Source organism: Chelon labrosus (assembly GCF_963514085.1).
Source record: "Chelon labrosus genome assembly, chromosome: 2".
NCBI lineage: Eukaryota > Metazoa > Chordata > Actinopteri > Mugiliformes > Mugilidae > Chelon > Chelon labrosus.
This window is the reverse complement of record NC_140338.1, coordinates 24,655,897-24,677,201: the sequence shown is the minus strand read 5'-3', so window position 1 is coordinate 24,677,201 and position 21,305 is coordinate 24,655,897. Positions and strand designations below refer to the sequence as shown.

The 21,305-nt window shown below is 39.3% G+C and overlaps 1 protein-coding gene across 1 annotated transcript in view; it reads right to left on the bottom strand.

Moving 5' to 3' along the window:
- Nucleotides 1–21,056, bottom strand: part of dnah6 (dynein, axonemal, heavy chain 6) — a 47,339-nt gene extending 26,283 nt beyond the window's left edge. Inside the window, exons 1-42 of the mRNA XM_084558575.1 lie at nt 20,899–21,056; nt 20,670–20,746; nt 20,375–20,555; nt 19,313–19,584; nt 19,044–19,178; nt 18,849–18,948; nt 18,171–18,249; nt 17,817–18,003; nt 17,608–17,703; nt 17,405–17,512; nt 17,193–17,282; nt 16,954–17,074; nt 15,900–16,051; nt 15,494–15,646; nt 15,082–15,333; nt 14,787–14,915; nt 14,546–14,659; nt 14,269–14,412; nt 13,985–14,140; nt 13,582–13,632; nt 12,767–12,859; nt 12,543–12,662; nt 12,017–12,197; nt 11,770–11,866; nt 11,305–11,530; nt 11,014–11,178; nt 10,361–10,471; nt 10,112–10,237; nt 9,808–9,963; nt 8,568–8,729; nt 7,137–7,274; nt 6,565–6,732; nt 6,304–6,452; nt 4,864–4,971; nt 4,574–4,700; nt 3,745–3,957; nt 3,437–3,658; nt 3,124–3,246; nt 1,833–2,015; nt 1,405–1,548; nt 581–799; nt 104–251 (exon numbers count right to left, since the gene is read on the bottom strand). Of these exons, the coding sequence (XP_084414701.1) occupies nt 104–251; nt 581–799; nt 1,405–1,548; nt 1,833–2,015; nt 3,124–3,246; nt 3,437–3,658; nt 3,745–3,957; nt 4,574–4,700; nt 4,864–4,971; nt 6,304–6,452; nt 6,565–6,732; nt 7,137–7,274; nt 8,568–8,729; nt 9,808–9,963; nt 10,112–10,237; nt 10,361–10,471; nt 11,014–11,178; nt 11,305–11,530; nt 11,770–11,866; nt 12,017–12,197; nt 12,543–12,662; nt 12,767–12,859; nt 13,582–13,632; nt 13,985–14,140; nt 14,269–14,412; nt 14,546–14,659; nt 14,787–14,915; nt 15,082–15,333; nt 15,494–15,646; nt 15,900–16,051; nt 16,954–17,074; nt 17,193–17,282; nt 17,405–17,512; nt 17,608–17,703; nt 17,817–18,003; nt 18,171–18,249; nt 18,849–18,948; nt 19,044–19,178; nt 19,313–19,584; nt 20,375–20,555; nt 20,670–20,746; nt 20,899–20,968 (6,046 nt within the window). The 5' untranslated portion in view covers nt 20,969–21,056. The remainder of the gene's footprint in view (nt 1–103; nt 252–580; nt 800–1,404; nt 1,549–1,832; nt 2,016–3,123; nt 3,247–3,436; nt 3,659–3,744; nt 3,958–4,573; nt 4,701–4,863; nt 4,972–6,303; nt 6,453–6,564; nt 6,733–7,136; nt 7,275–8,567; nt 8,730–9,807; nt 9,964–10,111; nt 10,238–10,360; nt 10,472–11,013; nt 11,179–11,304; nt 11,531–11,769; nt 11,867–12,016; nt 12,198–12,542; nt 12,663–12,766; nt 12,860–13,581; nt 13,633–13,984; nt 14,141–14,268; nt 14,413–14,545; nt 14,660–14,786; nt 14,916–15,081; nt 15,334–15,493; nt 15,647–15,899; nt 16,052–16,953; nt 17,075–17,192; nt 17,283–17,404; nt 17,513–17,607; nt 17,704–17,816; nt 18,004–18,170; nt 18,250–18,848; nt 18,949–19,043; nt 19,179–19,312; nt 19,585–20,374; nt 20,556–20,669; nt 20,747–20,898) is intronic.
- Nucleotides 21,057–21,305: the final 249 nt, after the last annotated feature.

Below are 21,305 nucleotides of genomic sequence, written 5' to 3'. Positions count from 1 at the left end.
CAATTTGAAAAAGATTTTTTTTTTTTTTGTCTGGATGATGTTAATTATCAGCAATATTTCTACATGAACATGTATATAGACCCGGCCTGACTTGCTCTCCTACCCAGAATGTTCTTTCTCTTTTTCTCCAGTTTGGACTCAATGATCTCCTGTGTGCGGGCGGAAGAGGTCTGCGCAGAGAAGTTGATGTAGACTGGAAGGTATCCTGCATTTTCATGGATACTGTTAAGAAGGCCCCGGGCCACCACAGACTGCAAGGGACAGACGCACAGAAAATCATTTAATACACACACTACTAAATTTTACAGCATAAGCTAAATTTGGAACACCAAAATCTATTTACTGTAGCACGATGAAATGGGAAAGCTCCATGAACTTCAAGTGCAAAAAGCAACCAAATGTACATGCTGACATTGTGACACTGTCACTTGTGCTTACTAAAATGCATGTTGATGTCAAAAACAGCACTGTTGGGAGCTAAGTGTTGCATGTGATTTTAGAAGGATGACTTCTATCCTTTAAGTCATTCTGCTAGCATCTCAAGTACAAATCATCGTATTGCATTACTCTGAATCTTTACCTTCCCCACTCCAGTACCACCGGTGAAGAGTACAGAACGGCGCACAGAGAGTAGATTCTCCATCAGGTAGCCATAGCGGACAGTGTCTGTGGTGGGGACCAACATCTCAAAAAACGGTTGTTCTCTGTTGTATTTAAATGAAGGAATTATCTTCTCCCATGGTTCTAGACGCTTGTGATTAAAGTTCATGTACACACTCCACATGGTACACTTCGGGAGCTACAAAGCACATATAAAAGCATATTAAGTAAAATATTGAAAACACACAAATCTATACAAGTGCCATCCTTCAATCATATGTCATTAGCTATGAAAATCAACTCTGTTGCCGATTGCTTATTTAGTCTCTCTGTTGTGCAATGGTTTTGGAAAATATCCTTTGCTATTTAGTGTTTATCCTGATTACCTCTACAGTATATTTTTTGTATCTCATTTGGGGGATCACTAAAAAAAACGACCAAAAAAAAAAAAAAAAAACACCCATTCCCAATGCTTTTATTTCCCAGGATGAGCAAATGATATCATAGAGTACAATCCTCTTTTAGATTAGCTGTGCTCCAGCTAGATAAATCCAATGCAAGTGTTCTGATGAAATATATAACCTCCAGGCCTTTTCATGTATTTTATGCTTAAACCAGCAAATGCATTAGAAATGGTTTTGACTCTCTGCAAGACAGATGCAGTCTGAGGGGTAAAACAGATGAGTGGCAGTTTTAACAGCACCACTAGATATATGAAACACATTAGTGACATTTTTGCTGTATGTAAGGTTTGACAAGAGTATACAATGCCATGCACTGGTGGGTCAGTGCGCAGGAACATACCTTAGCATTGCTGTTCGCTGCAAACTGCTCTCTAAGGAATGTGTCAAAAGCATCCCAATGAGAATTGGTCAGGTTGCCACCTATCGCCCATAGGTAGCAAAATATGAAGGTCTGACAGATCACACTGTTGAGGTGCTTGGAATCCTGCCACACAAACACAAACACATGTGAACATAAGAAAGCTCAGTGGTTAAGTAAGTCCAAAGCAAATAAGTAAGTCCAAAATGAAGTATGCACATAACCTACATATGCTTATATTATATATCTTGTTATATCACTTTTGAGATATTATTGTCATGGGTTGTTGAAACAAAGTTGTGACTTCACTTTAGAACATAAAACACTAAAGTTGTTGGATTGCAATGTTGAGTTTGTGTTTAATTCTTGTGTGGCTCCATAGAAACAATTTAATCTTGTGTTTAATGTACCATATTGAGGTCTGGCCCTCCTTTGCCCAGCAGCAGTGCCTCCAGCAGGCAGCACAATGTGGTGACTTTACTGATGTCAACCTGGCGAATTGCCTGGGTACAATGTTTCAATACGAACTGCAGACCTTTCTCCACATATTGTTCAAACAGCTCCAGCAGGTGAGTGCACACCGGCTCTGGAACCTAAGGAGACAGCAGGGAGTGGAGCAAGAATTAAGTTTACAAAGGGATTAATATACTGTCAGCAAGACGATGGGATTATGAAATCATCTCTGTAATCACTCAAGCAATCTAATTAGTTTACATAGATAGACTTGTACAGCATTGTGGGACATACATTTATTTACTTTTAGACTAGAAGATTGACTCTACTCCAATGTCTGGCTGCTTAGGATAACCCAGCCAGCAGATGGTTAGCTTAGCACAAAAGTCTAGAATCACAGGAAAAAAATCTAGTGTACCCCTGGTAATAAAGATCTGGTAAATTAATAAATACACAAATAATTCACCTATCAGTTTCTCTAAAGTTCATTTATCTTCCTTAGACACATACTACTGGTATGTAGGAGAGAGAGAACAGAGGAAACACAGAATTAAAATAAATGTGCCCATTGTACAGAAAACACCAGAAAACACAGACACACAGTCCCTCAGTGAATCGATACAAAATGAATTAGAACTCTAATGAACTCTAACTACACGATTGTTGAAACCGCAATGAAAGTTATTCTTACTGAAGAAGCGGAAGTAGAATGGTTGAAAAACTCAAAAGTAGGAGATATGCAAATGCAACAGAAAAATGTAATACCCTCTTAAGAACATAGTATGAGCAAAGAGAGGAGTCTCAGTCAAAAGACAGAGAGAGAAAGAGTGATTCACAACAAGAGGAGTGGTTTTAAGTCACCCCAAGTGGCCCAGGGCGAATGTTGCTATCTATAAACTTTGATGTGAAGTGCTGTCAAGGTTTATGTTGATGCTGAAGGTTTACTGCTTTTGAATTACTAGGACTACACAGACACAGCCTCACGCGTGGAGAATAGAGACATGATACTGTGATATTGCTTGACAATAAATTATGTGTCAAACTGCAAGTACAAATCCTGTACGCTTTTAGGAGATTCCAAAAGTGGCAGTTAGAACCAGGCTTTAACAGCCTTACCATGGAAGGGCGCTTGACACCCTAAATCTTGAGTAATAATTTTTTATCTACAGTATATGGCCCTTGTTAACACACAAATCAATTAAAATTTTCTGGAAAAAACAGAAATCTAGAAAATACAGGATCTATTACCTTGGCGCCCAGACCGCTGATCCATGTTTGTACATAGGGCATCCACTTGAGCTCATCAGGATCAATATAAACCATCCCACAGCGACTGACTGTAGCTGGAGATGCCACAGCCAAGTCCTGGACCTGAAATAATAAAGGAGATTAAAAAAAATGATCAATCAAATACTGTAGAGCCATGTTAGTACCGTCTAAACCGCAGAGCTTCAGAATCAGGCATTATCTGCTTGGGCCCATATTCAAGACAGTGCAAATGGATTTAAAATGCTGCTTACTGATTGGACAAAATATTAAGTACCATTTCACTAGAACTAACCTCAAACACCATATGTATGGACGGAGTAAGTTTGATTCGCTCGCTATTGGCCAAACAGAGCATCTTGTTGTCATCCAACACGGTGTTCATGTTCTCAATCCACAAGGCGTCGACTGGACCATCGCAGATCACCCACTTGTGATTATCAGTGGTGTCGTTGACAGCATCACGAACGCTCAGTGCCATCAGTCCGTCACGCCACTCCAGTGTCAATGTGTTGACCTGAGGGGTTGGTGTAAAACAATTATACATTTTGCGAAATTAAAGCAAATAAGACATTTTTTCATATATTTTGCTGACTGTAGTACCTCTCCATAGAGCTCTCCCATTGAGACAGATTTTGGATTGAGGACATATGTCTTGACAGGCTGGTAGAAGGGGGTTTGAGCATGGTGCCCTGTGTGATGGAGAGCTTCCAGAGTATCTGCCAGGATGGTGTAGACAGTGGTCTTACCTCCACCGGTGGGCCCCACCAACATTACACCATGACGCACTAACATGGTCTCAAAGAGCTCAATCACCTGGTAATTTAAAAGTAGGTGAATATGAGCACGTTTCAGTGGTGGATTGTTTTACAAAACAAACCAAATCCAAACTTGTTTACAGCTACTTAGGTCCAAACCTTGAGCAGGTAATATTAAAATACAATGTGGATGAACCAATCCAGGATATGGCTGACAAAATTCTATAGCTTGCTTGCTGTCATGAATCCAAAAATACAAAATTGATGCCATGAGCAGCTTTTGCATGTACTGTATAATCAAAGCCTCATACAACTTAAACAGAAAACTTTCTTGTCTGAAAACTATAAAACACACCACAGTGTCAAACATTAGTAAATGGAATACATTCAAATTTGAAATTTCCCTCTCATTTATTATTTTACACGCACCATAAATTATTTTCAATTACTCTCACAAAAATGACCCTAGTGCTGTAAATGCTCACTAACATACCCAATAGTTCCCCAGCACTGCTAACTAAAGATTAGCTACAGTCAACAGTTTCCAGTCGTGTCAAGAACTTCATGTGCTTCTTAAAATGTAGTACATTTATGACCAGTTTAAGATACCGCTATTATTTGAATTCTAGACATTATATTTATCGTGTTTACATCATTTTCCATTTGTACTGTACCTTCTTGGTCATGGTAACCAATGGCTGAAGGTTTCTCTTAACCAGAGACTCCAGGATTGTAGAATAGAGCACACCATAGTCATGCTCAGGGATACACACACCAGGGAAAAGGTCTGATAGGATACCACTGGAGAGGGAGGCAGGGATTGGCATAACATAGACACACATAAGAATTTCATATGTTTGTAAAAACACAAGCAACGCAATGCATGTAACTTCCTCACTGTTTTTCATGTTGTAAATTATCAACTTGTTTTAACCAGTGTGTTTGCAATCTGATAGCTGCTTACCCAAACAGCACAGCATCATCTGTGAGGAACTTCGGCAGGTTGGAATCCCTCAGAGCTCTGATGAGAACCACATCCTCACTGAGGTGGGGGTTATCTCTCTTCAGAGACCTTAAAACCAAAACACATCAGACTTTACTAATTGTATGCATTTAATGTTAACCTTGTTATCCATACACATTTTCTCCATAGTGGGGGATTTGTCATTGCAGAGTAATGGGAGGTTTACAAATAGCATCTACAATGCAACTAGTTGTGTTTAATTGACAGCCATCCTAAGCCATAAGTGGCGTGCCTCTTCCTTGATTGCTGATTTATCTTCTGTATCAGATTAGTCTGTTTGCTTTACCTGTGTCTCTTGTCTTAACTTCATCTTTATCATACTGTAATAGAATCTCCCAGTTTCCAGTTGTTATTCACAATGAGTGAAAAATCTTAATATTTTCAATCAATTAAAAAAGCAAAAAAACATGAGTGCAGTGGCAGTGTGGTTGTCATTGCCCAAAGTAACTGGTAATTGACTGAAATAAATGTGAGAACATTATTTTCAGAAAAGGAAAATAAATTAATTAAAAAATAGACTCCCTGCAGATACAAATGTAGATAACAAGGAGCCAATGCATGCTGATGCGAAAACTGTAACATTAAAGTGAGAGAGATAATGCATGTGTGTGTAGCAAGGAACGAGTACATTCAGAGGAGTAATATCTAGTCAAAGACAGACCATGGATCTCAAGGTAATTACAATAGTCCCTTGGGGTTTAGCTAACAACAATCAACTACATTTGGTCAAGAACATCCATTAAAATCTAATTATGCACCCACGGAGACCAGAAACCATTCTGCTTTTGAACCTGTTTATCTAAAAATGTTAAAAAAAAAAGGCGATTGGACTTGTAGAGTTTCTTGAAGACATTTCGTCACTTATTCAAGGAGCTTCTTCAGTTCTAGAGGACTGGTGGGGAGTAGGGGTTTAAATAGGAACATCTCTGTGAGTTAGCCATCAGAAATTGGCTTGACTTGCGTCTGTTAATGACCAGATATCGAGATAGATTATCACCACTTATTTATCTGAAGAATGCTTTACATACTATGTAAAGGAACTTTTCAGAGATGGCACACAGTGAATCTGGTGCAGTTGTCAAGAAGTGCTTATATTCCTTTTTTTATGCAATAGTTGCACCGAGGGGAAGAATGAGGTCATTTCAACAGTCAGAGGCTCTTACCCTCTAATCTGAATCATTGCTCGTACAGTTTAACTCTTCCAGCTCTGGAATCAAGTACTGTGCACTTATTTCCTGTTTAACATTTATAATATTTCACAGTACACTAGCTAAATATGATAAAAAATTTTGTGCATGAGTGTGTGTTCAAGTGACAATGGCCCCTCTGGGACATTCATGAAAAGGCTAACTCTCATGTGTGTCATTGTGATGCTCTGACCCTGCCATAACCAGGACAGACTTGACGGCTCTCATGCCGAAGTCATAGTGGTCCTGCTGGGACAGCTGCTCTGAGCACAGCTTGTACATCTGGGTCATCTTCCTTGCAAGGGTCTTACTAGACTCAAATCCCTCCGAGTACAAAATCACCTGGACAGAGCAATAATGACAGAATTATAGAGACAAAAACATAAGAAGAAAGAAATGATCAAATATTATTTGGAAAAATAATATACATTAACATACAGAAACAGCCTATTACCTCTGCAATGAGTGCATAGTTTGGCACCATCATGGCTATTGGTCTGAAGAGAGCCTTCAAGTTGTCAGGTAGTTCTGTTCTTCCAGCATAGCCTGGATTCATGGTGATGAATGCAGCACATGTCATCACCAGTTTGATCTCCCGGCCCTCAAACCGAAACCTTGATAGCTGCATAACAAAAATTAATGAAATGCTTTTGCTTATGTAAGAGAACATGATGTCTTGCAATCTATATATGCGAGTGAATGTGGCAGTGACTTGTGACTCTACAGTAGGTCACCGCTAACTATTAGGCCCGAAGAGGCCTGAAATGTATTACATAAAGTTATATAAAGTTAATTTGTTAATGTTTGTTGCATGATGCTCTCTGGGTGTTTTGTTAAAAATTAAAGGTAACAATATCCTTAAAAGTTAAATCTCTTCATTACTCAACTGTGAAACTAGAAAAAAATTATTTCACAGGGAGTCTTCATCAATTCATGATACTCTGCACTTTACAATACAGCGCAATGCAATGTCATGAATTATTCCCATATATGGAGAGTAATGTGTGTTTGTGTATGTGTGCGTACCTTAGCAGCTTTAGCATTTCGTATGGTTATGAGCTGCTGAGCAATGACAGACAACACTTCAATGTCGATTCGGTTGAATTCGTCAAAACAACACCAAGCTCCTGACTGAGCAAGCCCACTGAAGAAGCGCCCCATCATCTGTAAGAGAGTAATGTGACTAAGTAGAAACAAACCCCATCTGTGGAAATTTGAGATTAAACATTTGGTAACCATACTGTAAAAATTCAAAAGTAAGAAGAAAGATCTTTTGTAATTTTGGCTTTTTGGAATAAGCTTCAATTAAAAGAAGACATGCATCACATTATGTTATTTGCATTACTTCTATAGTGGACATAATAACACCTAAAAGTTGATATAAGCATAGAGGAACACACGATGGCTAAATCAAAGACCTGGCCAACCTGACCACACTTCAGGTGTCTTCTAGCAACACAATAACCAACTACTGTAGACAGAGAAATAATGGCTTTCCATCTCTTGTCAGAATGTGCTTTCAGCTATACTGACTTCAACCTATGTTTTACATATGAATGAAACTTGAATCGTGTGTTTCTCAAATGATCATGAATGAATAATGTGGATAAAAAGGCACGATGATAAGATTTGAATTCTATGATTTTAATTTTGATATTGCTTTGTTTAGCTTGGATCAAATTGGGTATCCACAAAAGGTTCAAAAAAGGCAACTGGACTTGTAGAGTTTTTTGAGAAGACGTTTCACCACTCATCCGAGTAGCTTCTTCAGTTCTAGGGGACTGGTAGGAAGTCTGAGGTTTAAATAGGAACTCCTCCTGAAACTTGCTTGTTAGCATAACAAGCATATTTTTGGATATACCATGACCTGGATGACTGAGAACCTTCACAGACATGAAATTGGGTATTTTACTAGATTTGTAATGTAATAAATCCAAATGCAAATAATACAATGTCGGCCAATATCATCTAAATAAAGTATAATACCCAATCAGTGGTTGCATTTATAATACATAGAGCTGGCTTCTGTTGATGTTATGTAGTTATGTAGACATTACATGAATATGAGTCAAATAACACAGAAAAATATCAAATTTGTGTTAAAGCAATGTTGTGTTTTGTTGTGTTTTTTCACAACAGTACACTGCGTTGGTAAAAAGCATTATGCTTGACAGCTTTTGCAATAGTGCCATCTAAAGGCAGCGCCTAGTATGCACAGTCAGATTGAGACTAAGAAAGTAGGAAGGTATTAAGAAAGAAGGGGGAAAAAAAAGAGACAGATGCTGTTTTAGTAGAAGTGTTTTACAAAAGAAGAAAAATAAGTACATTTTAGAAATCACATAGTTAAGAATTAAATACAAATCATGCTCTGATTGGAAAAGGAGCAAACAAAAGAAACACAACATGTAATTAAGATGGAAAAAAATAAAGAGATTTATTCAATCCCTCACAGCTGACCTTGTAGTCTAGTCCATCAGAGCAGTTGAAGACGACACACTGGATGGCCAGGGCCTTGGCCAAGTCCTTTGTGGTCTCTGTTTTGCCTGTTCCTGCCGGCCCAGCTGGAGCACCTCCCAAGTCCAGCTGAAGAGCTCCCATCAGACACAGGTAGCAACGGTCCTGCACATCAGGACAGACATAAAAATACAAAAAAAGAAGGAGACTTTGCATGTTTCCACAAAACTGAAAAAGTCAACAGAGAAACAAAACGTTTTGTTCCTGTGTCTCATTCTCATTTATGGTCAAGACATGCCAAAGATTCTATATGCTGTTTTTGTAATTTTACACTTTTACTATTGGACATATGATGGAGTATTTAAAAGTAATCTAAACAAACACAATTTTAGAACAAAATAAAAAAAAAAACTGTGTTACCGCAGGGTTATCCTGGACAGCAACACACGAGCTCTGTGCTTCAGCACATCACACGTGAAGTAAATATTAGATACTACATTAAAATAAAAGTATACTAGTCCATCAGTGGAACTGACACACCGGCATCTATCAATGATTTCTCTGCTGACAACAACAACACAATGAATGCAGAGGTATCCAGAAGCATTCTGCGTTTTCCTATTCAGCCAAATCCATCAAAACTCATTGGGCAATCCGCCTCAGGGCAACAATATTTAACCTTCAGCCAAAGCAACCAAAGAGCTATTCAGGTCGAAGAGGCGGATTATCTTTGCTAACAAAAAGTTGAAGGTAGCTACAGTGTTTTGTGATATCTATGGGTCAAAGACTTCCAGCAGTTATTGACTGGAAAGCATCTTGCACTATGATGATATTATTTGACACTATTATGATGCATTAGTCCAATTTCTTTTCAACATCCACATAGCCACCATCTTCCAGTCTGTGTGTTACAAGGGCTATACCACACACACTTTTCCCAAAGCACGGAGCCAGAAGAACAATAAATGTTTAATTAAGTTTTATTTATATAGCGTCAGAAACACAACTAGTCTCAAATTGCGACACAAAACCTAGACCCTGAAACCCCCAGAGCAAGTACTAAGGTGACGGTAGCAAGGAAAAACTCCCTTTTAACAGGAAAAAACCTTGATCAGAGCTAATATCGGTGTACCCATCTGCCTGAGACCAGCTGGGTAGAGATAGAAAAATGTACTATCTGTCCAAATATTTACCATCTGGATTGTATGTGCATGCATGGCTTTAATAATACTGACTGTTTTACCGTAAGTGGTGTGATAACCAGCCTGGGACAGGCTCCCAGATATTCATAGCCGTAAATGTAAGTGGACAGAGCCATTGTGGCTACACAGTTGTCCAGGTCCAGGTCCCAGTAGTAGCGTAGCTGTCGCTGCCATTCAAAGTTGGACCTGGTGTCTACCTGAAAAAGAGCTGTGAGTTATTACAATACTTTTTCTAATTATACAGATAACACGGAAAGGTCAGCTCCTGTGCTATTAGAACTAAAGCAAGAACTGACATAAATATAAGCTGCTTAGTGATGAGGTACTAAGAGAGCACTATTGTACCTTCTGCTGGACTAGATCTGTGACAATGTCCCTGGCATGGACGTCAGTGGTGATGAGGGCAGTGATGATATTACGGTGTAAAGCAGGTAACTGTCCTCGTACCAATGCTGCCAGGGAATTCAGCCTCTGCATGGAACACACATTACATCATTTGGTTATGCATGTTAAAGTGCAAATTAGAAAAACAAACATCAAATTGCTGTCATATTGATTTTTTTAGCCAAAAGAAAGCAGGTCTCTATGATTTACATCAAAGTTGGTGAGTTCAAACTCCTGCAAAGCAGCAAAGTGGTCATGGTCTCCTTCCAGGCAGGCATCCATGTCCCTACACCACATCATCTGTGAGATGGTCAACACCACCTGGTGGACAGACACACAGGTCAATATTGAATTCAGCCCTTCATTCATAGGCTGGAGCCTATCCCAGGCCTATACCCGGCGGGGTACACCGTAGACAGGTCGCCAGTCTAACACAGAGAGACAGACAACCATTCACACTCACATTCACACCTACAGCCAATTTAGAATCACCAATGAACCTAACCAGCATGTCTTTGGATGGTGGGAGGAAGCTGGAGTACCCAGAGAGAACCCACGCAGACACAGGGAGAACATGCAAACACCCAATATTAAATTATTTTATTGAAAACAAATAAAAATAAAGCAACACAGCATCACTTAATGACAAGTGCAAATATCATTAATCAGCAGAACAATATACTGTACTCATAAAACTGCATATTATAACTACGTGTAATAATGTCTTGGCATGCCATCACATAAAGATATAAGATAAATGTAATACTATAACATAGCAGCACACACTGCTGCTCTTTAAACACTCCAAGAAAACTGGTCTCAAACTTAATTTCAAAACATGTCTGCAAACTGTATGTGTGTACCTGCGATGGATGGCCAGCCACCACCCATTCCTCCCTTGACTTAACCTGGTAGTCTGCAATGGCAGCCTTGCTGAGGCGTCGCAGTGAGGAGAACATCGCCTCCTCTACTTTGCAAAGCCAATCTTCCACATTACCGTGTGCTTTCAGACCTTTAGTCAAACACACCTGAACAAATAGAAGGGAAAGAACACTTACAGTTAAGGATCTCTTTAAATGTGATACATTTACTAATAAATGTACTTAAAGTAATAGTTGGAAAAAAAAATGTCACAGATATTACTCAAATCTGACCTTTTCTCCTTCAGGGGAGACCATACTCAAGATGTCTTTGCTGTATATGTTCTTCGGTTCTTCACTATCTACCACTCCTGTCACACCAGAAGCAGTTTCCGGCAGCAAAGCAAACTCTAGTCGCGTAATGGCGTCAAAACACTTCCTGAGGTGGGGCTGCACTGCCTGAGGGTTTTGTGTCTGGGCCAAAATCTTTAGCAGCTCGTCATTGGATAAGAAACAAAATCTGAAAATCAGAGATAATAGATGAATGTCAGAGTCCTCAACATTTCACATTAGCCACAGTTCTAAGTGGGGAGAGATGTTCCATGTAAATGTTTTTTCACTTTTTATCTCATCCATTTACAGAAAATACTATTTTATGAGAAACATACAATGTATATGTCCTGTAAGAACATTTAAGATTTATAACAGTTGATGTAAACCTTTTTCATATCTAACAAACAAATCATGTGTGTACAGTACCTTGGAAAGATGACTCTCTTGGACTCCAGGTATGCTTCCAGACACTTCTGTATCTCATCCAAAAGAGCGTTGTTTAGCTGAAAGGTCTCCAACAGATCTGTGGGGAATAAAATGACAGGGTTGTATACGGTGTGGCAATGTGTTCACCTGAGTAAGAGATATGTGTGATCATGAAATCATGTGTGCTCATTTCAGTTTGAACTTGTCTAATTGCCTGTTTTTCTGTGTAAGCTGTATGGTCACCTACCAGGTTGTGTGGCTGCTTTAAGGGCATTGGGCATCCTATTGGCCTTCGCCATAATCTCTTTCCAAGACTTGTCCACCTTGAGAAACATCTTTGACTCTGCAGGCAGCTGCCTCGTAATGTCTGGGGCCAAAAAGATACTCTCTAGGTATAGCCAGTTCCTTTGGCATGTAAGCCACTCATCCTGGACAAAAGGTAAATCAGATGGAACAGAAAGGAAGGGAAGAGGAGGAAAAGCAGCAGAGATAAGGTGAGTAAAAGACAATTAAAAATAGAGAGGCACTAAGGGGAAGACATTGTGGCTTTATTAGCAATACTGTTGGTGTTTCCTTACATGAACTGAAAGATTGAACTCAGTGAACACACATGGTTTCTTGTTTGCAGCCACTAGGGAGAGCTGTTGCGTAACTTTTAAATCCAGAGGGAAGTGACTCCGCATTAGTGAGGCAGACAACTCTTTACTTTCTGGTTTGGAATCACTTGGGGCTAAATGAAGAATCACTCTATGCTATTCTTTTTAAGCCCTTACCAGTGTCTGATTGAAGAGGTTCAGCTGTTGCAGCAATTGATCCACCTTGACCTTTATGGGAGTTACATAGCGGGAAGATGCCACCGTGCTCACATTGATAATGCTGTCATCCAGTAGCACCTTCATAGTAACCAAACACATAAAGTCCAAAGACGCGTAATTAGAGAGACTGAATCACTACTGCTGTTTTACAAAGACTGTGTGGGAGTGCGGCATGTTACCACCTGGATATCATCTGTGCCTCCCAAGATAAAGACTTCTTTGGAGTCACCATGAGACAGGACAGTGAACTCCATGGTCTTCCACACATCCTCCACCTGCATGATCCATCAAGAGATGTTCATTTCAGAGAGGAAATGGTACTCATAGCAAGACTTTATAGATACTGACAGCAGAAAAAATAAAAGGTAATAGTCTGATATTTTTTGGAAATACACTATCTATGCTTTCTTGTTAGTTAGATACCACAGTCATGACAGACAGTAAATATGAGGAAGCTCTGTCTGAAGGTTAAAAAGCCCACTAATTCACACATCTAAGGCTTAATTATTGAATGTGTCATATCTTGTGTTGTTAATCCGCTAAACTAAACTAAGCTAATCATCTCCTTGTGGTAACTTCTCAGACAACTATGACACGTCTTACCTCAATATGCAGCATTAACTGCAGCACTATAAAATGATACCTCTACCGTATCCACTAATAAGACATTATTTCAAATCCAACCATGTCGCATGCAATCGGGGGCACACCACATGCCAACACACCCACTGCAGTTTCTGTTGTGTGCATCAGTCTTCAGAAATAGAGATTCAGCTTTATATGATTCCAGGGAGCATCTTCAAAAATCGCAGAAATCTCTGTGACAATGTAATTGTTCAGTGCTGAGTCATCAAATCAGTGTATGTGGAAGCATAATGGCATCATTAAAAATAACTCATATATTAAATTGAGAGGAGTTAAACTACTGCACTATTGCAGTTTATCCATTAGATATAGATGGAGACATAATACCTGAATATGTATGTAGTTCACAAACCTTTGTAACAATGGCCCCCACTGATGCCTCTCCTGAAGCCTTTCCTGAAATCTAAAAGTCAAACGTTGTGTTAGACAAAAATCTTATTGTGTGTATTGTGGATAATGAAATTCATTTTGTGTTTCATTTCCTCAGGCACAGTTATATAGAATGAGTTCACTACTTGGACACATTTATTTATATATTATATCCATTTTAGTATTGGCCATCTATGGGTGTTATGTTGACTTTAATGAGAAGACTATAGTTTTGGTAAAATTTACATAAAATGCATGTTATGCCCATGCAGGTTTTAATTTGTTATGTAAAGTTTTCACCAGCTCATTCACTGGTAGACAGTAGAGTCTTGCAAGAAAAGCAAGAGCTCAAAAAGCTCAAAGCTCAGTATTTAAATGTATGTTACCTCCTGTATCTCAGTCCCATAAGAGAAGACGTTAAGCTCCTCCAAAGCAGCCACAGTAAATTCCTTCACGTTCAGTGAGGTCCCCACAACAGACTCCAGGGTGTTCCAGTGTTCTTGTTTCATACATGGGTTGCGCAGGTCAGTGATCACAGGGAGCTGCAGGAAAACATATTGTTATCAGTTCATATTTTAATGTGGCACCAATAGATTTCTAGTAAAATTCTTTATGCTACATACACCACACTCAAAGGGCCAGTCACTACAGAACAGTTTGTTGTACGCACCCTATGCTTCATGACTTCAACCTTGTCCTTCAGACTCGGCAGTAAATTGTTACGTGGCAGACCCTTCTCCAGCTGGCTGACATACTTGTTGTATTTGTTGATCTGTGAGGCAAAGTGCTCCAGGTCCAGTTGCTCAAGTGTGCTCTGGGGATGAGTGAACACAGAAGGACACAAATGGATTTTGGAGAGAAGAGAAGCACTTCACTTACAGTATATCGGTCCATCCTACAGTATGTGTGTTCAGACTGGACACGTAGCATGCACTTGTGTACCTCACCTGCTGCCATCCTTCCTGTAAAGAGTTCCATTCCTCTAGAGAATCCCACAGCAGCTGCTTTAGCCTGAACTCGGCTGTTAACTCCTCCAAGGTGTCAAACTTGGTCACCTCCACCTTCATTCAACAGAAGATAGAGAGGGGAAGTAGTCTGGGCTGCATTGGTTGGCTTGATTGCTTGATCTGGGACACGTTTGATGGAATTATTTTGAAATCACAGACATTTTCCAAAGATCTACAGTACCTTGAATTTCTTCTCGTAGGAATTATAGTCAGATGCTTGGGCCTGAAGTTCATCAATGGAAATCTGGATCTCCCCTAGTAGCCGACGCGCTTGGGAGGAATCTGTGTTGATGTCTAGGATCTGCGGATCCTACATATGAAAAACCATAAGGTTGCCTTGTAAAATGGAGCACAGTCATGAACATGGACACACATGGATTTGTATTTCCAGTTAAGTAAAAGGACATCAAATATAGAATCGTTTTTTAACTGATTAACTTAGTAAATACCCAAATTAATACAACTTCTCCGCATACCTGCGACTTAAGCTTGATTTCCATGACACTGTGTTGCAGTTTCTTTATGTCCTTGTGCAGGGAGCTGCAAAACTTGTCCATGCTGCTGTCCCTTTCTGCTGCTGCCTCGTCGATGATGGTTTGTAATGAGTTAATGGAGAATTGCAATGTGGCAAAAGTCGCAAGATCATCAGGTGGTGTGGGAACTGAATACACGCTGATAAGATTGTACATTTTGCATACTGTCTCCTGTTCCTCTTCTAGTGCGGTAATCTGGTAAGATGTAGTAAGTGAAACGAGAAAAAGAAGAGCGCAGGAACACAGTGGGAAGTATTAAGAGGGAAAACAAGACTGGCTCAATAAGTTTGCTGATTTGGGTTTGTTACAAACTCATATGACTGACAAGTTATATTAACGACAATATACATCTTACCCTCTCCTGTATCTCACCCAGGAATGTGAGTGACCTGGCCAACTCAGCTGTAGTAGAGGGACAGAACTCTAGTTTACACTGGGCTTCACAAGCCTCTGCAATCACTGCATCTAGCTTCTTCTTAGCCAGTCGAGTGAGCACCTCATTGATGACCTAGAGTCAGTTCAAAAAAGAGCAATCATTTCTACATTCTACATTTTCGAGATTTAGAGTTTATTTAGTCTTTGGTTTCACTTCAAGGTATGTTCATTAGATCACTCATTGTTGGACTTCACCTTGCTTGTATTTTATGTTCAGTGGGGGTGAATTAATACAGGAAGCAGCTCATTGCCCTCATGTTTAAATCACATTTTTATGATAGTCCACATGGCTATCATGTACAGCACGCGTGTGTATATACACTAACCTCCAGACAATGAAGAGGAGAAGACACAAGCTTCTCTTTGAGTTGTGTTTTGTCCACAAGCAGTAAGCCAAGATTTCTCTTCTGTTGGATAGCTAAGGCCTCCGCATGCTCCCTGTGATATAACTCCAGCGCTTTTTCAAAGAAAGCTAGACCTGTGAAAGAAAGTCAACAATTATCACCCTAAAAGGATCAAACTTGTTATTGTGCACAATATAACCTTTAATTACAACTTGTGTATTATTGGTTATTCTTTGTCAGTCAGGTTTTTCATTTTTTTTAAACAGATTTTATTGAACCACTTTTGCTTTTCAGAGCTATTTCCATTATCTTTTGCCCACTTTGCTGCTCTTAGTCCCCAGATGTTTTGAAGATGGTAAGTGCACTAATAATAATAGTAGATTTTTCTGTTAATGAATAGAATACGGGAATTAAATGAGCACATGCAAAGATTAGAGGATTTGCTACAATGATTGATTAGCTTGTTCTACTGTGTGACCAGCAGGCATCTATAATTCGATACAGATGAGAATATTCAAATATCTACATTTTAAGTTGTTAAAAGTCTGTGACCACTTGTGGGGCTTTGTGGAGATGTGACACAGGTGGCATGATACACATTCCCGCTGCTAATTTTACACTATTCTGCTGATAACTGGCATTGGCACAATTTACAAATGGCAGGTATAACAATGCAGGATTAAAATCACTCTAAACATCAGCTTTGCAACAATGTTATATGGAATAAAATGAATTCAACGCATTTGTTAGATTTTAAGAATACACCCAACGTGCCTTGATGAGAAATGCTCAATGCGAACATAAACTTTGGACATATGGGCACCTTGAAGGCAAAGAGCCTAGAGCCTTTACTTGGAAACAAACATAAGCATTTATGTTCTTGCTCCTAAGTCCTCAGTGTTGTCACCCAAAACTATTTTTACAATTCCTGTGCATCTGAGGACTAAAGCATCTTTTCTAATCAATAAGAAAAACAGAGATTTACTCAACACTATTCTGAACGTAGCTGTTTTTATGCTAATGTACAGTACATTACCATGTTCCTGTTGCCGCAATGCATCCAGATCCAGACTCTCATTCTCTTTATAGAATAATCGAAAACGCTCAAATGTGTGTGAGTACACTTTTGCTGCGTCAAAGGCAAACCGGAGTGATTCCTGAGGGAGGAAAAACAATCCAGCCTCATACATATGCAGTGCAAAACAGTATTGACAGAGCCCAACCTCCACCTCAAGACCAAAAAAAAAAAAAAAACAAAGCAACATAAAAACTAACCTTGATTTTCTGTATGATACTTTGAAGGTGGCCATCGTTGTCCAAGATAAATTCCAAAGAGGGGCCATTTTCAAACGTATTCATTAATGTCTACAATTTATAAAAAACACAAATATATAGATAAAAATTTAGAATGAAATCTAAATGTTACATAAGAATCCAGAATAGTAGAATTAAAGTCAAGTTGAAGTGGTGAGGATTTTTTTTACTACCTCATACTGTTCAGAGTCAAACAGTGAATCAAAGTCACGATCGTCTGTAAGTGCCTTAACTGACACCAGCGTCTTCTCAAACTGCTTGATAATCTCTGCAACAGTCTCCTGTAAGTATTACCAAGGAGTTTACTGTGGGTGAGTATTTAATGAGTAATACAAAACTTATAAAGTAACCATTGAGAACTATTTGGAAGGCGAACCTGAAAGTTTTCCTCAGAGGGTTTGTAAGTCAAAGCGCTGGTGTCCAGCATCAACTCAGTCGTGAATACAGGATGGACAAGTTGATTTTCTTCAGACTAATGAAGAAAAACACACCAACAAAAAACACACTCAACACACATCTGTTTGCTTAACAACTTGATTTGCAGTAGATAATAAATACTTTATTGTTACTGAAACATTGTCCTACCTTCTTATCACTCTCTGTTTCAGCTGGGTCAGTGGCAGCCTCAGACTGGTGACTCCAGCTTTGAATAACAGCGTGGCTGGGCGTTTGACTTATCTGCTCCTGGAGTTTCGCCAGTAATTTATTCACTGCGTTCACTACCAAGCTGTGCAAGGTGTCGACAACCATATAGTCCACAAGACGAATGAAGCTGAAGACAGAGATTGGGTTACACTTGTGTTTTCTGGTTTTGACGGGTCAAAATAGCTTCTGCTTATATGAAGTGGGAGGTACAGTACGTTTGCTACACAAGTTATGCATATTTAATTAAAATGATGATGATAATTAAAAGGAAACAAATATAAGAAGTTTACCTACCAGATGAGCCGGCTGGAGAAGAATGTTTTGTTGTTGAACATTTCAACAGGTTCAAATGAAAAGGTTACATTTTCATCATCTGTGACAAAAAATAAAAAAATATTATCGATCTCTGAGTTGTTTAGCTGATGAATAGTCACCGATCAGGCATAACATTATAACCACTGACAGGAGAACTAAATAACATTGATCATCTTGTGACAATGCAATATTGTGTTGGGAAACTTTTGGCATCTGTGTGGATGGTATTTACATATGTACCACACAACTAGACCAGACCAGACACCCCCACCCATTGCAATGATACAGTCTGACACAGGCACACACACAAAAACTGTTCAGGAACAACTCAAAAAACATGAAAAACAGCACAAGGTGTTGACCTGGCCTCCAAATACACTAGATCCCAAACTGATCAAGAGTCTGTGGGATGCACTGGAACAAGCCTGATCCACACAGGCCCCTCCCTTCAACCCATAGGACCCAAAGAACCCCACCCCACTAACAACATTCTGTTGCCAGACACCACAGGACACCCTCAGAAGACCCATGTAATTCTCTGATGACTCACAACTGTTTTGGAGGCACAAGGGAGACCTACACGATATTAGGCAGGTGGTCATAATGTTATGTCTGATTGGTGTACATTTAAATCTCATGTGATGAGCATGTACTCACCCAAGTTAGATTTAGATTGAGTTTCCAACAAATAATGTTGGCAGGCACAAATAGTCACTTTCTTTACCAGGTCTTGAAACTTCTCCAGGTCATTCAGTATCTGACAATAACAAATGATGGCAATGAACGTATGTACTACACCACATAAATGCTTCAAACTTTTGGACGCCTATTTGTATAAATACACAATTGCACCTCTTGTAGTTGTTTGAGTTGGTTGTCCTCGAACTCCTGCAGTGCGTATGTGTGTTTTTTCTTCATGTGACACAAGCCTGTGTCATTAATTTGGTAGCACATTTTCCTGATATCGATCAGCGCAGGACTTAGAGGCTGTATAACAGTACAACATAATATCACATTAATTGAAAGTTGTAAGGTTGTATCTCTCTCAGTGAGTACATTTACAGGTACTCTATTCCATGTTCAACATTGTTAACACAAGACTTCCATTTTCACACACATACCGGACTGATAATGAACAAATGCTTTTGTAGGGCCTCCTTTGCCAAATGTATCTTCTTGGCACGAATTTTGGTGCGCCATACATAGAAGGGTTTCCACTTTTTAAAGAGTGAAAAGAAGGGGATGCGTGCCAGTTTGCAGTGGTAGTCGTGGACTTCTTTCCAGAGTTCCGCGGTCATGAATACAAAATCCGTCTCATGCATCGCCATCACATCGTTAATGTCGATCAAACAGTCGTCCTTACTGTAGGGATCATTTGCATCATTCTTATCAGAAAGCGGTTGTCCAGGAAGACTAGGGGTTGACACCACATTCTGGGGTAGATAAGAAGTGATGGAAAGACACAAGAAAATATGAGTTTTAAACATATGGGAGGTTTAAAAAGAAAATGTATACCAACTTTTGCTAAAAGAACGTTTTAAGTTCCTATTGACATTAATGTTACAGTTTGTCGCCACGTATGACGACAGGCATTGTGAGTTTAATAGAATATTTTAGATTTCTGAAATTTCATCATAGAAATAATTTCTCAGTAACGTGTCCATTGTGCACATTGTTTAAAGATCATCTCCTGGCATGTTTGACAATATATAAAAAATACCCCTTGATTAATACATTGCACTGGATATGGTTGGTGGAAAAGTTCAATTATCTGGTAAGGCATTCTTAAAATGTCATCTTAGAGTTAGACTTAGAGATAAACTTTATTTATCCACAAGGGAAATTGCTTGGTCACAGAAGCTTAGTCGCACATAAAAAACACCCTTAAGAACCAGAAGTAAAAGAAAGATTAAATAGAATAAAATGAAAAGAAGTAAAATAACTCCTCACTGATATCTAAGAGGATGCAATTGTTTTTAGTTTCAAAAGTTCTCCCACTAGACACAAGATATTTATTTGGCTAAAAGACAATTCAGCAGTGTGTTGTAGGGGATGTCTAAGGCTGGCTTCAAGTTTCCACATCAAACTTGTTTAAGTTGCTTAGTGGAGTTGTAACAAGTTGTAACAATGTCCGACACACATTTTTAAGCAATGCCCATTCTCATTTCATATATGTCCGTCACTGACCTTTGTCGTGGATTTCAGAGGAGGTAGATGGAAAGGCACTTGTTCGCGGCGCCTCCATGGCTGCACTTTCTGAGATGAAGGCGGCTGAGTGTGCCAGCCAGAAAATATCATCTGCTCGCGGGCTTTTAAGTGTTGGAGGCTGGGTTGTGTCCGTGCTACACGTCTCTTCAGCACAGCCTTTACAACAAAATACATTTGTAAACAACTAATGTCTATTCAACAACTCTGAAACTGTGCAAAGGAAGTATTCAAATATGTGGCATGTCCTGCCAATCTTAATCTTAGTCTCACCTGCGGATCTTTAACATGAACTGGAGGCCTTGGTAAAATAGTGGAGCTCTGCAGTTCAGGGGGTCTGTGCAGCCGTTCTGGGACAACATGTCAAGCTGAGTGTAAGTTTACCACTGACATTTATTTAAACTGCTGAGTGGGCTCCAAGGCTGGTGGATTATTTGTGAATCATAAGCCTGAATTGACACATTTAACAGTATTCAAATGGCAGTGTATTAGCTGTGCTTACCTCTAAATTCACTGTCCCTGCTTTGGCCAGGGAGGCTTGGCAGGGAGGACCTTGGAGAGGTGGAGGTCATGGTCTGTACCTTAACAGGCTTTGAGGCAGAACAGAGAAGTAGCGGTGCATTGAAGCGATAAGCTAACCACGAAAAGTCTCTGTAATAATACGTTGTATTTTAGCAAATTCGGCTATAATATCTCAGCAAGTGACTTTATACGTGGTGAAAGTCACATTAGTTCAATTTGTGACCCCAGGACGAAAAACAATAAAACGTTAGCAACAGCAATACACAAGGAACACTTTGTATTTATGTTAACACCGGCTAAATTGACGAACCGAACTAAACATAACGTTGGCGCTAATTAGCAGTATTATTCCAAACTTACCGTTGAGTTAGAAAACTTCTTCAAGTT